Source organism: Rhagoletis pomonella, unplaced genomic scaffold (assembly GCF_013731165.1).
Source record: "Rhagoletis pomonella isolate Grant_MI unplaced genomic scaffold, Rhpom_1.0 Rhpom_scaffold_00012, whole genome shotgun sequence".
NCBI lineage: Eukaryota > Metazoa > Arthropoda > Insecta > Diptera > Tephritidae > Rhagoletis > Rhagoletis pomonella.
The window spans coordinates 19,533,178-19,548,762 of NW_023458566.1; the positions used below are offsets into that span (position 1 = coordinate 19,533,178).

The 15,585-nt window shown below is 36.9% G+C and overlaps 4 protein-coding genes across 4 annotated transcripts in view; 1 reads left to right on the plus strand and 3 right to left on the minus strand.

Annotated features, from left to right (window-relative positions):
- Positions 1 to 336: 336 nt before the first annotated feature.
- Positions 337 to 7,008, minus strand: LOC118747624. The gene is made up of 7 exons (XM_036481673.1): positions 6,939 to 7,008; positions 1,639 to 1,791; positions 1,416 to 1,551; positions 1,232 to 1,359; positions 884 to 1,171; positions 584 to 811; positions 337 to 512 (listed from the first exon to the last, which is right to left on the minus strand). Exons 1-7 carry the CDS (start codon positions 7,006 to 7,008, stop codon positions 394 to 396), a joined length of 1,122 nt encoding a protein of 373 aa, XP_036337566.1. The 3' UTR covers positions 337 to 393.
- Positions 7,009 to 10,176: 3,168 nt separating this feature from the next.
- On the minus strand, positions 10,177 to 10,676 carry LOC118747626. The gene is made up of 2 exons (XM_036481674.1): positions 10,650 to 10,676; positions 10,177 to 10,578 (listed from the first exon to the last, which is right to left on the minus strand). The coding sequence occupies exons 1-2, from the start codon at positions 10,674 to 10,676 to the stop codon at positions 10,177 to 10,179; spliced, it is 429 nt and encodes a 142-aa protein (XP_036337567.1).
- Positions 10,677 to 12,741: 2,065 nt separating this feature from the next.
- LOC118747627 lies at positions 12,742 to 13,262 on the minus strand. Its single transcript, XM_036481675.1, has 2 exons — positions 13,233 to 13,262; positions 12,742 to 13,173 (listed from the first exon to the last, which is right to left on the minus strand). The coding sequence occupies exons 1-2, from the start codon at positions 13,260 to 13,262 to the stop codon at positions 12,742 to 12,744; spliced, it is 462 nt and encodes a 153-aa protein (XP_036337568.1).
- Positions 13,263 to 14,874: 1,612 nt separating this feature from the next.
- LOC118747628 (A-agglutinin anchorage subunit-like) overlaps positions 14,875 to 15,585 on the plus strand; it is a 1,124-nt gene continuing 413 nt past the window's right edge. The window contains exons 1-3 of the mRNA XM_036481676.1: positions 14,875 to 14,889; positions 14,963 to 15,083; positions 15,153 to 15,585. Coding sequence (XP_036337569.1) covers positions 14,875 to 14,889; positions 14,963 to 15,083; positions 15,153 to 15,585 — 569 coding nt within the window. The remainder of the gene's footprint in view (positions 14,890 to 14,962; positions 15,084 to 15,152) is intronic.

Here is a 15,585-nt window from a genome sequence, read left to right on the forward strand (position 1 = left end):
CCGAGGAGTAGACTTTGGTCCTGCTTCTGAAAAACAACTTTGCGAGATAATCAAAAATGAGGAGTCCAGGAGAGTGAGTATACTTCTTCACTAGCTATAGGTAACGCTGGTAAAAATGGATAATGAGCCTTTCATTGGCGTGTTAAGGTCAACAGCCATTTCGTTCCTAAATTTAATACTAGCGAAATCAAGAACATGTCAAATCAAAAACGACGAATAAGCTTTTCTTACCACGTTTTAGTTTTCTTAGCTTAACCGCACATATTCGCACTATCCCTTATATGCCCTCACTAGCTCTTCATTACATGGAACATTTTTCTTAAATTTATTCAGTAATACAAAACAACTTAACTACGTAGGATACAAATAACACAAACATTCCCAAACTAAACCCTAAAACCCATTTGTGCATGGCTGCTGCACGAAATCCAAACAAAAGCCCCGATTGTCCACATCCGTTGGCGCCTCTACCCCATCCGTATGGAAATACAAACGAAATGGACGCACGCTCGCTAAATTAAAGTAAATGAAAGTACTTAATCACAATCCAATCCAAAAGACCACTCCGCAGCAGCTCACTTACATTGCACAGTTCGTTGAATGGTGCCCACTTCGGCGCTAAAGGTGCCACCACACACGCGATCTTCACAAGCGGCCAACTGCGGTATGCGATCCACCGAGCGCATACAACCGATCAACAGCCAATCGTTGATGCAGGTATTCTGTGTCACTTGCGTGCCGCCACCCACCATGGAACCGGTGGGATTGTTTGAGTTCCCTGAGATAGTGAATGAACGCGAGCGATTGTTCTCTTAAAGGGGGGTGGGAGAAAATAAAAGCTTCTGTCTTAACGAGCAACTCCATTTCAGAGGCGCGCACTCACCAGTATCGGGACAAGCGTTGTATTGTATGCTGCAAAAGTTGCGCTCTGCGCGTATGCAAATACTGTAGTCCTGATTGGAGAGCTGTCGCCCAGTTACGGTGTTGAAGTTGAAACTGCGCACACGCCCACTAATGCCGGTGAAGTATTGCAAGCAGCCATGATCGGCGCGACTCAAACTACCGCAATGGATTTGGGTCACACGAATGCGCCAGAGACGCGAAAATGTGCCACTCGTAATGACGGAGAGCACGATGGCGTTGCTTTGTCCCAGCCCTGCGTCTATATACACTACGAAAAAGTATCATTTTGTTTTTATTGATTCTAAACGCATAAAGGTTTAAAACTCACTATGGTCGCCAGCCGAAGAGCCACAAATTGTGGGAATTGGACTGCCGCCAGAGATGAGCAGTTGATCCTGATTGCAGACGTGATTCAGTGACTCGGGTGGCGCAACGGAGAACATATCCAAATCGAGTCTGGAAATGAGACAAAGCTTAAGAGAATAAATTTTCGTTGTAAACTCACTACCAACCTCAGCTGGCAAACATCTGGATGTATCTTTTGCACTGTCACCTGACAGCTTCCAGTGCCATCATACACATCCGGATGATTTGGATTGACGAAGTAGGTGGAGTTCTGACGTATAATGCCGCCGCATGTTTGTAGAACTAAAATCATAGAAAACACATTTTATGCTTAAAATAATAGTACAATAGTACAATTTTGCTTTTATTGTTAATAAATTTCTTATTTACAAACACAGCACAGCCCATAGCCACCAGCGCAAGGTCCTGCTGGTATTCCTGCGCGCAGCACGCAATCCTTGCTTGGTATACAGGTGCCATGCTCCCCAGATGAAGCCGTACAGCTGCCCGGGCCAATAGGAACCACGCTAAAGATCGGTAGAACTGCAAAATTAAATGAAATTTATAATGAATTTAGCAACATTTCCATTGTAGAATTTTGAAAGCGTAGGAGCTAATCATTTGATCAAAACAGAATTATCTGAATGTGATAATTTTGTATATGCTTCTTGACGAAACTAACACAAACAAAGCTTGTAAAAAAATTTACCCGGAAAACCAGGGCTTCGGAGCAAAGGGTTTTTTTTCATCACTCCGCTCCAGCTCCCAATAAAAATTTGTATTTATTTTTTTACTTATTGTTCGCTAACCGCCAAAAAAATTAACCGAATTTTTTTATTATTATTATTTTTTTTGTCGCTTACGTTTTTTTCGCGGTTAGGGCTATTAACCCAGCCAGCAAAAAACCCGAAAATATATTCGAAAAAAGCAAAAAAAAAGTTGGTGAAATGCGGATTTTTATCCATTTAGCGATTCCATTTTCGAATACTTTGGCGTTTTACAGACAAGCACCAAAAATTGTTTCGAAACGGATACGTTTTTGACTGTTTTTCTAAAATTTAAATTTTTTGTTCAATAAGCTTTCCTTCTGCACTTCACAGATGCTTTTTCATGGTTCGAAAAAATATGAAATAAAGCAGCGCCTGAGGGCATTCGAACCCGACACCTTCTAAAAGCTAACAAATACTAGCAGCCTGAACAAATAAAATACAATTATTGCTTTCAAATAACATCATCATTTTGGAACGTTTTCCGGATACGAAAATGAATGAAAATTTAAGTCATTTTCTGTTCGGTTCCTAGGACAATCGCACTTTTTTGAACGTTTTGCGATACGTAAATGAACGAAAATTTTAGTGGTTTTTAGTAAAATGAAAATTTGTATTCAGTGGCAAAAATAAAAAATTAAGTAAGTTTAATTTTCTTTAAGGAACTAAGGAGCAAATGAATTTTTTTTAACTCTTTGCTCCTGCTTCGCTCCAGCCAAAATCTTTTGCTCCTTAGCCCTGCGGAAAACATATATTACACTTTCGATAAGCGAATAAAGCAAAGCAGATCGGTGCGTGTCAAAGGACTCGTCTTTTTACATATCTCCTCCAAATGCTGCACGCCTAATACAAGCGAAGTCGAAACAGGACCATAAAGTCTGCTCCGCTGTACTCTTCAAAGACATAAAGAGGAATTGTAAGCGACTGGCTTTCAAAAATTTCTCACGCCCTTATAATTTGTATGAAGCATACCGAAATAACGCGGCAGCAACGCTTAGCGGTTGGAAAATCCGATTTTGACAGAGCATTAGTGAAAATGACGAAACTGTCATGTTCGTGCTACACACAAACAAACTTATACTCTTTGTTGCTGTTATTTTTACATTTGACATTTGGCGTTACCGCTTGGCGGCAAACAACACTCCGCTCAACGCTTTTGTTTAGATATGGCTGTAAATTGTTTTAATTGAGTGATTTTCTGCCGATGGCATCGAAACTGGGGTGCTATAAATGGTTGTGGGTCACATAATTCTTGGTGAGTACCCCTAATAGCAAAAAAATGTTCACTATCACTGCGGACACGTTAACTCCTACCTCCCCACATATTCCTCACGACGAAGTCCTTGAAGTCTGTCTTAAACTCGGCTTGAAATATCGAGGCGTATTCGAAAAATATAAGAGAAGTTTTGTCCCAATTAAAATTAGTATGGACTCCAAACCTAAATTAATCTCTCCCTTCAGCCATTTCCGCCTCACTTCTTATACATATAATGATACCAAAACCTATTTCGTTCAAGTTCCAGGGTTTTACCGGAAGCTTTCATAAAGGACATAGCAAGTGTTCTCCTAAGAGCTAATGGTGACGTAGGAAGTTTTCAAGTTGCCGCCCAGGGGCAAATGACAAAGCCGAAAGGCAGTCTAAGAGATTCATAACTTCCGTTGCTTGAACAAGTTCTGAATCTTAGCCAGAAAAACCCAAAGACTCTCACTAGCTGCCAGATAGGACACTGCAGGATGCTATCGCTGCAAGTTGCTCATAAAGTGCCTACTTTCAAAAAGAGGTAAATCTAGAGTGATTTTGTAAATGGCTAGGACAACAGATCTATAGTGCTTGTCATAACTATACGACACCCAAAAGTTTTTAATATTTACATTTTTATATGAAATTTTTAATACTTTTTTTTTAAATATAGTTTATTTCATAACATCGTGCGACAGTAAATTTTACACACACAAAAAATTAATATGTTCGCGAAGCTATGGGCAAAATATAGTAAAACTGCGTATTTAGTTTTTCTCTCTGATGTCATGATATGATTTTTTTAAAAGAACTTTGAAATTTCAAATATATGATTAATTTAAACAATTATTTTGAAAATTCAGCTATGTAGGCCAACAAATGAAAGAGAAAATTCTGTAGAATTATAAAACATCAAATTTGTTGGTGCAAAAGGACGAATGGGTAATAAATATACACACGACCACATCCTCGAATTTCGTCCTCTGCATTTTCAATACTTATTCGTCTTTGTAAACCAAAAAACTGTAATGTTTTTAAATGCTACAGAATTTTCTCCTTCTTTTAGTATCCACAAATATTGTTAATCTACATTTCACCATTTCTTTTTAATAATTTTTGAATAAATCATATTTTTGAAAATCTTGTCGAAAATCGTAAATGGCATCAAAAAGTCCTTGCAACGCTTTTATATGAATTGCTGTATCCTTTATAAAGATTTCTTTGAGGTTATGAGATCAGAAATTTGATCTCTAAAAGTTCACCATAACAAAATTAGAACAGTATTGACGTTCGATGTTAGAAGTTTCAGGGCTTCCACTTCTTTGAGCAATATTCCGCACCATTTTCTTATTTTTAAGAGGTTGCATTAAATTCATTTGAGAAGTGTTGAACTTTATAGATAGTGTAGGGAAACATTATTTTATATTTTTAAAATTATAATTATTCATTTATCACATGTTTCAATTCCATTTCGAACTATGTAATTCCTTTTTTTTACAACAAATTTCTCTTCAAATATTAAACCACAAAACACAGATATTGTTTTAATTTTGTGTTTGTATTTAATTATGCTAATAATCTAATATATCACCAACATACACCTTGAATCGCGTGAAGCAATGGAAGGCAACCATTTGCTGCCGAATAAAATGTCCTTCCACGAACTTCGCTGTGCAACTTTGCACAAACTGGGAGATAGACCAAATGCCAACGAAATGAATATACCAAACGCGATCTTTATGCTGCTTGTATACTTGAATGTAATATTTTGTTTAAACATTTTAATTTTGAAATATTTTCGTAAGTTTTTTAAGGGATAATCCTCTTCGAGTGGCAACCGGAGACGCACTGACGCGCAAGCGCGACTATGTGCGCAATTTATGTGCCACACACTTTGCTGCCAAGCCCAACAGTTAGTAGTGGGTGCAAGAAAAACAGTTTAATGACCGTCAACGGTGTTGATTATATGAATTTTATAATTGCAGAAAATGCAGAGAGTGAAAGAAAAAACACAAAAAAAAAGTTGATGGGGTGGTTGATGTTTGTGACAAATCGCTGATGTATGTACATTAGGGTGGTCCAAATATACATGTGAAAATGTAAAGTCGGAATTTGTATGCTGTCGACCTCTAGGATTGTTCTATACAGAAAAAAAAATTACCCCTATTTTTTATTTTGAAATAAAAAAAATATATATACAGGTCGCTCAAAGCTCTCAAAGTTTTCCATGTATTTTTATATGGGCAAAAACAAACTTTCGTAGAGTTGGTATAGAACTCTTGAAAATCAATATTTTTCAATCGGAAAGCTTTGTTGCTCTCCAGGAGATTCCCAATAATAATGCCTAATTTATTCAATTTATTTTTTTAGTAACTATGTTTTACAGGTCCGTAAAAATCCCCAGAAAAAGCAAAAAAGGGGACCAATCAAATATCTTTAGTACTAAAATTCCGACTCTACTTTTTTTTGGGCCACCCTAACGTTTACATGGCTGTGTAAGTGCATACATATGTATGAACGATCTTGGTTAGAAGAGAGTTAAACACATGGCATATTTGTAAAATAATCGACTAATTTGTTGTTGATGTAAGGCAGTTAGTTGCGCTACAATTAGCTGGTGGCGGCGAATATACATACATACATACATACATACAAATGTACGCGGGTGTAAACGTTTAATGCTCACACTTATACTATTATTATCTGAGGTACGCACATACGTACGTACTTACATATTTTTGTTGCATTTATTTTGTATACTCTCGCAGCCTTTGTTGCCAAATGTCGGCGTGAACGGCGTTAAGGAAAATATTAAAGAAGTATTGAAAACAATAAATATATCGAGAATTAGATTCTCTCTTGTCACTCGTCAGTACTTTTTTAAGGAGATCGATGATCAAATTTTCATTGGCTTTGAGCATTGAATAGTTCCAAAACTTCAAAGCAATGGGTAACGTAGTCGTTGGAACAATAGATGCTTAGATTAAGATTTCTTAGTATCGAAAAGTCAAAATAATTTTTTTTTAATTTATGGCAACCATGGCTATAAAATTCATCATTTGAACTCAATCGCAGATCAACGCAGATACGAAAATTTTTACAGCTTAGTCTGCTTGGCGCGATATTTGTCAATGTCATTTCCATTTAATTCCGGGCCAACTGTCACGGTACCGCACATAACGGAGGTATGTATGTATGTACAGTCAGCGTCAAATGTAAGTGCACACCCTCTTCCAATATAATATTCACAATTATTTTCACGAACAATTTTTATTTATGAAAATATAGTAAATATTCGAGTATTCAGTTTAGTAGCCCAATAAATTTTAGTGCAACGCATGATCAAAATCTGATTTTATATGGAAGAAAAGGCGCAACACCCTCCACAAAAAAAAAAAACAAAATAAAAAAAAATCAACGGTAATTTTAACGACTTGAAACTTGCACTATATATTACTAAAATTTAATGGGCTACAAAACTGCATACACGAACATTTTCTAGGATTTCCGAATACAAATTTTGATAATTTTTTTTTTTAATTTTTGTAAACTTTATATAAGGTTTGAAACATTGATTTATATGGTTTTATCGTAGAATGAACTATATTTTTATAAATAGTTTATGCAAAAAATTGTTCATGAAAATAATTATGAATATTTTTTAAAACAAGGTGTACACTTACATATGACGCTGACTGTATGTATTGGCGCGCGTGTATGCTCTAGCATTTTATTTACACTAAAATGTGGCATTTTGTCAACAACTGTCTCTGCAGGATTTCCTGGTGGCAATTATTTTCGCTTCGCAGCAACACCTTTTGCAATTCCCACAATTTTGGCACCCACTGGAGCAATCTCTTTCAGCATAGAATGTAAATAATGGCTTTGGATTAGATTCACATAAGTGCTAAAATTGTTGCGCTTTACAAATACATACACACGCATGTATGTATGTACCCAATAAACATTTTGGCGAACGTTCGAGAATGACCTTCGTTATCCAATATGCATATCAAACTGAGAACAAACTCATAAACAACCTTAGATTTCCAATGTTCATAGTATACTGGAAATACACACGAAATGGCTTCGAAAAAATGTCATAACCATAGTAAAATCCAGCTCATTCTCAAGCGGAAATATAAGACAAACGGTTTCCCTCATAAAAATTTTAATTCGATAACGTTCTCGATTTCGAATTCATAACGAAGGGAAAATACATTGGATAACGAAGAATGGCCTAGTTCTCGAATCGAAACTAACCATTTCCACATTCGTTATCGAAGTTGAGAATCGAAAACAAGATTAGTTTTCCAGTCATTTTCAATTTGTTAACCAAACCCAGTGCTTATTGGGTAGCTTTACCCGTTGTTATTTAGTATTCATGTGCTGTAGAGTATATTTTATTAGTTATTACGATATATGTACATATGTATGTATATGTAGGTAGGTATGTAGGGTATGTAGGACAACCAACAGTTAAACCCATTTTTTCGTCAGCTAATAAATTAAAATGTGTGATAAATGCCACTCTTTTTTTTTGTAATTTTTTTCTAGGTTACATAAGTTTTTGCTTTGCCCGAATATAGGCCAATGTCAGAGAAGTGAATTGAGTGCTTCACGTCATTATACTTAAGTATGTAGTAGTATATAGACCGCAGAAAAATTGGCTGCTGAATTAAATTATCTCAATTGTGCTGTTGTGCTATACCTATACTTTGGTTGACCATATTTGCAAGAGCCGAATACGGAACAAAAATAATTTTGCAAATTTTTTCCAAAACAGCTTACAGATCTTAAAACCTTCTCCAATGATCCTAGTTGTATTAGCCCTGAAACAGTATCCTTATAGTAACATCACAAATTTGTAGGATACTTTTCTCGAGATTTTTCCCCCTAAAATTTGTTAAAAAAAATCGTTAAATTTTAGTATAATAAAGTGTAATTATAAGTTGCTAAGGCTTACCATTAATTTTTGGATTTATTTTTTTTTGTTCACGGTGTTACGCATTTTTTTCATACAAAGTAAATATGTTCGACCTTTTTTATTTGAAAGGGAAGCAAATGAGCCGCACTTTCCACTTGCCACCAATTTTTTTTTCTAAAGATCCTGATTAAAAAGTTTGAAATTTTGGAGAAACATTGCAGAATTAATTTTTATAGTTTTTTGCACAAAGTTGGAAATTTGGTATTATATGGTTTTTGTTAGGAAAAGAGCTTTACTTTCATAAAATAAATAATAAACATTAAATAAACTAAGGAAAAATAGCCAAAACTCACTAAAATGTCGAGTACTAATTTTTATTTTGGTCACTGTATGTATTCTTCGATTCGAATCACAGGCATTCCGATTAGAAAATAATAACTGTTTATGGAGAAAACTACGATCATATACCAACATCACTTAAAACTCGTTCGTAGGCATGCCATTTTAACGAGCTGTTAAGTGGTCGAAACACCGAATACGGGACAAAATAAATAAATTACCAGGACAATGTGTCAAAAAAGAGAACTGTCCCGTATAATACAGGACGGATGGTCACTGTACCCCTACCGTTGTGCTCAACCATCGGCGTAGCTAGAATGAAATTTAGAGTTCGACCAATTTTGGCTATTTTTCTTTATAAAAATTGAGCTCATTACCCTAGTTTACATTACAAATTAAAAAAGTAAAAAATATTTTCTAGGCTAACTTTGGGTCGTTGACAACGAATTTAATACCAATTTTTAAAAAGCGTTTTTTATATTTTTTCGAAAACTGTGTTATTTGGGTAGATACTTTTCGCAGTTATTCGTCAAAACCCCATCTAATCGAGAGCGATGAGCAAGACGAAAGATTCCATCGGGTTATCGCAGCATTTGAAAAACGATAGAAAGACTTTTGGAACGAAGGCATGATGGGTGATTAATGCTGGCTACAAATTCGAGAAGAATCTACCCCACACAAACGAAAAAATTAAAGGGGAAATGCCTATTTTCGCCCAAAAGTGTGATTGTGTCAAAAATACAAAGTTACAATTTTTACTCGTTTGATAAATACCATATCGATACCTGAGTGAGATTACAAGAAGATTACAACTCAAGGGGAAAACAAAGAGGAAAAAACAAAAATTAAGAAACGAAGAACATTGCCGATCACCGCATGTTAGAATTCTTGGACCTTCTCTGACCTCTTAACTTCAGTTAAGCCTTTGGTGGAAATAGGCTATTAGGCAGGTTTGATACGTATCTACTCATATGTCACAATCTGTAGTAGCAGAGCGAAATACGATTGGCTAAAGTGAACTTAAGCAATTTTGGTAACACACTTTGATGCCACAGATCGCCAAGGCGTTGGCACCATAATGATCCTCAACTAAGAGAAGGGAAGGTATCTTGCGCATCGCAGGTAAAGGACCTTGTTTTGGAATACAACAAATCTTTCAGGTCGCTGTGGTGCTTGTTCTGCTATTTAAGAAGTATTACTTTTGATATAAAACGCGCCAGCTTGCTTTCTTATGCTTGTTTCAACTTAATATCGCAGTGCGATTTCTTGACCACGGTGGCGTATGAGCAACTTTATCTAACTAGTACCCCACTTTTGATCTCTTTATGTGGAATGAACTGTTCGCTTTTGTTCGAACATATCCTATAAAGAGACTCATCTTTCCTCTTTATACCCGAACGGGTATAAAAAGCGACTAGTCACTTTCAAAAAATAAAAATCTCCGCCAACTGCGATTCGAACCAAGGCTCGCAGTTTTGTTAATGTTAAGCGAATACTCTCTCTCTCTATGCTTGCACGTATTCGATTCGTTTCTTCCCCCGCATGAATTGCAGAATATGTAGCTCAGCCGATACTCAAAATTTTTTTTAATAAGTAATACACTTAAACACACAAAATCTCAAATTCTTAAACAATTTCCTTAAAACATTTAATTTCTATGAGCATTCCGCTCCACCTACAACACAAATTTCCGGACTCGATGAATCACAGGTCAGTCCACTGGGGCAACTACCGCTGATGCTACGCAGCAACAATGTGCTGTTACATTGCGCAAATGTTGTTGATGTGAGGCAGGTAAACAGTTTGCTGCCATCGCAGACCCCACATCGGCTACGTTGCTTCGAACAATCGGCCACCGCATTCGGCACGCATTTCGCATTGCTGTCGCCGACGCACACATTCGCTTCGGGGCAAGTGAAAATCTGCGAAGTGTCTGCAAGTCCGTGGGAACAGATGTGGAAAGTATTCTCGCTGGCACAGGCAATGCCATTGAGGCCACAGGTGCGACACTTGGCCGACGTCGGAGCGAATACGCAGGCTGCGGCGACAAGGCAACTCTGCAAATGAAACGATTTCGTAATTAGAACTTATTGAAATAAAATATTTTCTCTATATTTGTGTGGCTTACTATTAAGAAAACTTGTGCACAGCGCATTGTGGGGATGGTGTACGCAATGATCAGCTGGGATCAACTAAATTTGAGATTTCTATTGCACTCAGCTTTATAGTCGGCCACTGTTCTGGTGGAACATTTTTCCCGAAGGTTGGTACATTTGATAAGACCAAGCATGCGCATAAAACAAAAATATTTTACAAATCATGCATTCATGTGTGTAAGTGTGTATGTGTAAAAAAAATAAATTAAACTTACCTGTAAATATTTGCATCAGGCAAATCTGTGGATGTGCTTATCGTTCTTGTTAATCTCAGGGATAAACGAGATTTATGCTAAACAGCTACTGAACATACGCCACTTAGCGGTAAACTACTTAATTCTTATCACTGAAATTGACTTTGCAGTAAGAATTTGTTACGAATGTTAGTAAAAAATATCTAACTTTGACGGAATGTGATTCAGATATATATTGATATTTGTATCTTCAGATAAGATTTTTTACAAGCAATATTCTAAGAATCCGTATGCCAAAAAGTAGCACTAAACGTTCCCCATTGAAGGTTATTCAAGTGTTATTTCTGAGAAAGAGGAATGCCAACGGAAGTACGTCACGTTTTCGGTCTCAATTCAAAGCGGAGAAAATAATCGCCCGTCCTCCCTATGTTCAAGGAGATCGTAGCAAAGTTCATGAACCATCCATAACATTTTACTTAGAATAATATTTTCTGTTAATACTATGAGTACACAAACACAGCTACATATATGTATTTGCTTATGCATAGCTAAGTTTTAGTGAAAATATTTGTTATGATGTACGTATATTTGTGTTTTTTTAAAGCATACAAATACACAGAAGCAAAATATTGTCAAATGGTAAAAAACATGGTAATTCCATATTTAACAAAAGAATAAATTATAAAGTCCATTCCATTAAAAATTGGCCTTTAAAAAAAGCGATTCGGGTTCCGGTTCGAATCAAATATTTGTGCAAATTTTTGGTTCGGTAAATGGTTGAGTGAAATAAGAGAAAAGAGCGGTTAATCTGGTTCAAAACCGATACACGTCTTTAAAAACAAAAAAAAACAAAGTTACATATATAGTATGTACAAACATTTGTTTAGAGCTTAAGACTAATCGAGGCTAATAGGCCAAGTAAGAGGGGCCGTTTCTTGCAGAGATCCATCGTGATATCGAGAAGTAAGAGAATTCTTCAAACCATATCTACAAGTCTCAAAAACGACTCGATATTTTGCCAAAGTGTTAAAATTGAAGGAAAGCCCCTTCAAAGAAATGGTTTCCTCGAAATATGAAGTTCTTTCTACGGAACGTGAGTTTTTTTGATCAGGATTACATATTCTACATATCCTTGTATTAGGGATGTCGGAAAAACATCGATGCATCGAAAATATCGATGTTTTGCTTCGATGCATCGAAAATTTTCCACTCGATGTATAAATAGTCGATGTATCGATGCATCGATGTATCGAAGTTTTTCGAAAACTGACATCTACGGTACATTGAACCGTCATTCCAGTTTTTCATTTGTTCAGAAAAAAGAAGTGACTTTGACCAAAAAATTTAAATGGCTGCAAGAAGTTCCGTTAGAAACATAATTAGCTCGGTTGCAGTAATTTATTTCAAATTTTCTACAATTTTGCTAATAACATATTTTGTTGTGAAACATTATCTGAAAAATCCTATGCAAATCGATGCATATTTCGATGCATCGAATCAAAGAAAAACATCGATGTATTTTTGCCACGGACATCCCTACCTTGTACGTAACTTTTTATTTTGTTTTATTTTTGATGTTGGTCAGAAACCGGGCTTCAACCCAGGCCTTGCGGAATGATAGCGCACACTTCTAACCATTACACCATAGCGGCAGCTGCATAGATGATGTTTTCATGAATCCTTGCAATTTCTAGTTATCGCTCACAAAACTAAAGTTATAAACGTGATTTTCAATTTATTTTGGATTTTTTATTAAATTATTCTTCATTTAAAACTATTTCAATAACATTGTAACGCTTACATACATATACATACATACATATATGTGAATGGATTTATATTACATATACCAAAAACAAATGCCCCGCATCTAATTTTCAGACGCTGCCCGATCACATTCTATTTCACCTTCCAACAGACAGTCGTCAACACAAATCTCTCCTCCTCTTGTAGCAGCACAAGTAAGTCCTGTGGGACAAGTTCCCGTCGCTACGGTTACGTTGCCATTGCATTGAGCGTAGGTGGTGCGGCTGGTGCAGACAAACATGCCGCTATCCACAGTACAGCCACAAGCGAGGGGCTCACAGTCTGCGGGAGCATTTGCCGCATCGGAACATTTGAGCATTAGACTAGTGCAGGTGCCATTATTGGGGCATGTTTGAACGGTACTATTATCTGGCTGGCTGTTAAAACATAAATAGAATTCAGTTTCACTGATGCATGCAATACCATTTGTGCCACATACGCCACAGCTCGCCGTAGTTTGATGCACCAGCAATGTTGTGGTCGCAATTGTGAGGAGCTAAAATAATACAAAGTTCATTCGGCGTATGCTATGTATGTTTATATGTATGTACGAACCAAAATTAAAACCGTTGTGTGTTGCTTCATTTTGTTACTGTTCTATTTGCTTTCCGCACTAAGACTAAATTTGTCTAAATTCGACGGCCTGGTTTTTATATCACATTTGAGTTGTCGCCACTACGATGCGTAATGATAACGGCACTTAATTCAAATGTAAATAAGATTATGCATACATACATACATATTTTTGTATACAATCAAGATTATATAGCGAAGCTAAATACACTCCTGGTGACTGTCGCTATGAAAAAAAAACTTCAAATGCTTAAAAATATGCCGAAAGTTCTCAAAGAACTGGTCGGCTGCAAGAATGCTATCCAAATCTGGTCCTATATGTCGAACTCCCGAATAGCAGTGAACTGAATAAAATTTGTTTAAAACGAAAGCTTGTATTTAGAAGTAAGGTTAGGATGTGTAGAACAGTGACTTTTAGAACATACAGTAGTCTTATATCGAACCATTGGAATGGGACAGCCGAACGCTGAATTTATTACTTACAGCTGTAAAGGGAGCAAAATTAATTTATGTTAAGGTTCCTCGCATGGATTCTTCCCTTTGGTACCACAAGTTGGAATCTGTCGGACTTTTTCGGGCCACTCAAGATCTGAAAGAATTTTCAAGTCTTATACTCAAAATTTCCGCCAGAGTACGGTGAGTTTATTTGAAGTTCAACTCTGTTTTTGTGTTTTTCCTGCCGATTCTCTCAAGTTAGTCGTCTGTCTTATCTCCACATGGCCTTATACCATACTTGATCCATCTGTACAGGCAGCTGGATCCGGCGTTTTGTATGATATAGTCGGTAAGCAGAGCTTTTATATCAGATGTAAGCCTAATTAGGATGTTGCCGAATCGCCTTTCTTTCCGGAAACTTAAAGTCCACAATAAAATAAAAATATCTATCGGTAATGTTGAGCACCACCTTTGGGCACGATCTCGTGGAACTCGTTACGCTAAAGGAAGCTAACCTCTAAATTCGGCCGAGTATTTAACAACGTAATCCTTAGTAATGGCTAGCCAGACCCATATATTTCGCCCAGTGTGAGAAATCCAGTTCTGTACCTCTGAATGAGGTCCAACATTAGACTTCCATTAAGAAGACTCACCTCACAATTAGTTTTAAGCCACACGTAAACCGGTTCATTGGATCCTGTTTAGCGTTTCTGAATAAAATCTCCTACAAATTTGTCTTTCTAGTCAATGTCTTAAAGCTATGTGTTGTGACAAGGTCAGACAAAAACTAGATATTTTTTGATGTTTCTAATCATTACATAAATAAAAATTACTAATTTAACAAAAGATTTTAATTTAACCTTCTACGCTGGACTTCTAATTGTATTTTGTAGTTTAACTAAATAACATCTCCTTGGAAAAGTCAATCACACTTTTATACGCCATCACTCACACACACACAAATAAACCTAAACGACGTTTGGTACATGAATCTCCGTAAACTTATCTTTGGTCGTAATCTCATTCCCAAAGTGACAGAATATAAATTATGGCTAGTTTTTTTTTCTCACCTCAACAGGAAAATTATAAAACCCACAGTTTCAGTTGCTAGAAGTTTAGTTAAAAGAATATTTCAGCAGCAGAGTTGCTCGTACATCCGACACGCAGCGATCCACAGCATATTCTCATTATGTGGAAAACAAGTGTAAGCATGAGCTACAGATTATTTAAAAATACAAATATTTACTAAAACTTCTACTCACCATCACCCTTAATAGTTGGCGATTCTAGTAGCTTTGTTGGTAGCGCCACGGCAAGTCAAAGCCGAATGCAATGTCTGCAACACAAACAATGGCGTCGCTTGCACCACGAACACCACGTTTCAGTTATGTTTTAACGGTAAGCATTTGTTTTCCTTCTTGGATTCTTTAAGAAACCCTATAAATTCTCAATCTTGCATGTGTCTAGGTGTACCACAGGGAACGACGTGGTCTTGTCCCAACGAGGGTGAGGTGTGCACCTCTCTAGGCTCAATTTGTGCAGATGCCGAAAGCAATTCTCTGATTCAGGCTGCTTGCGGCAATACCGAACAATGCGGAAATTGTGAAGCTGTCAACGATGGCGCCTACTCTTGCACCAGTCACACCACATTCACCATGTGCTCAGCAGGCGAAGCAACAACTGTACAAGGCACCTGCCCCAGCGGTCAAGTTTGTCTCACATCCAGAGCCAATGAGGGTGTTAGTCCGTGCGTCAATCAGTGTTTGCAGGACATAGACGACATGTGTGACTTGAGCTCGGATTCCACAACGACAACGAGCTCTGAAACAGTGACGCCGTCGTCAACTGCCAGCACTGATTCCACAACGACAACGAGCTCTGTTACAGAGACGTCGTCGTC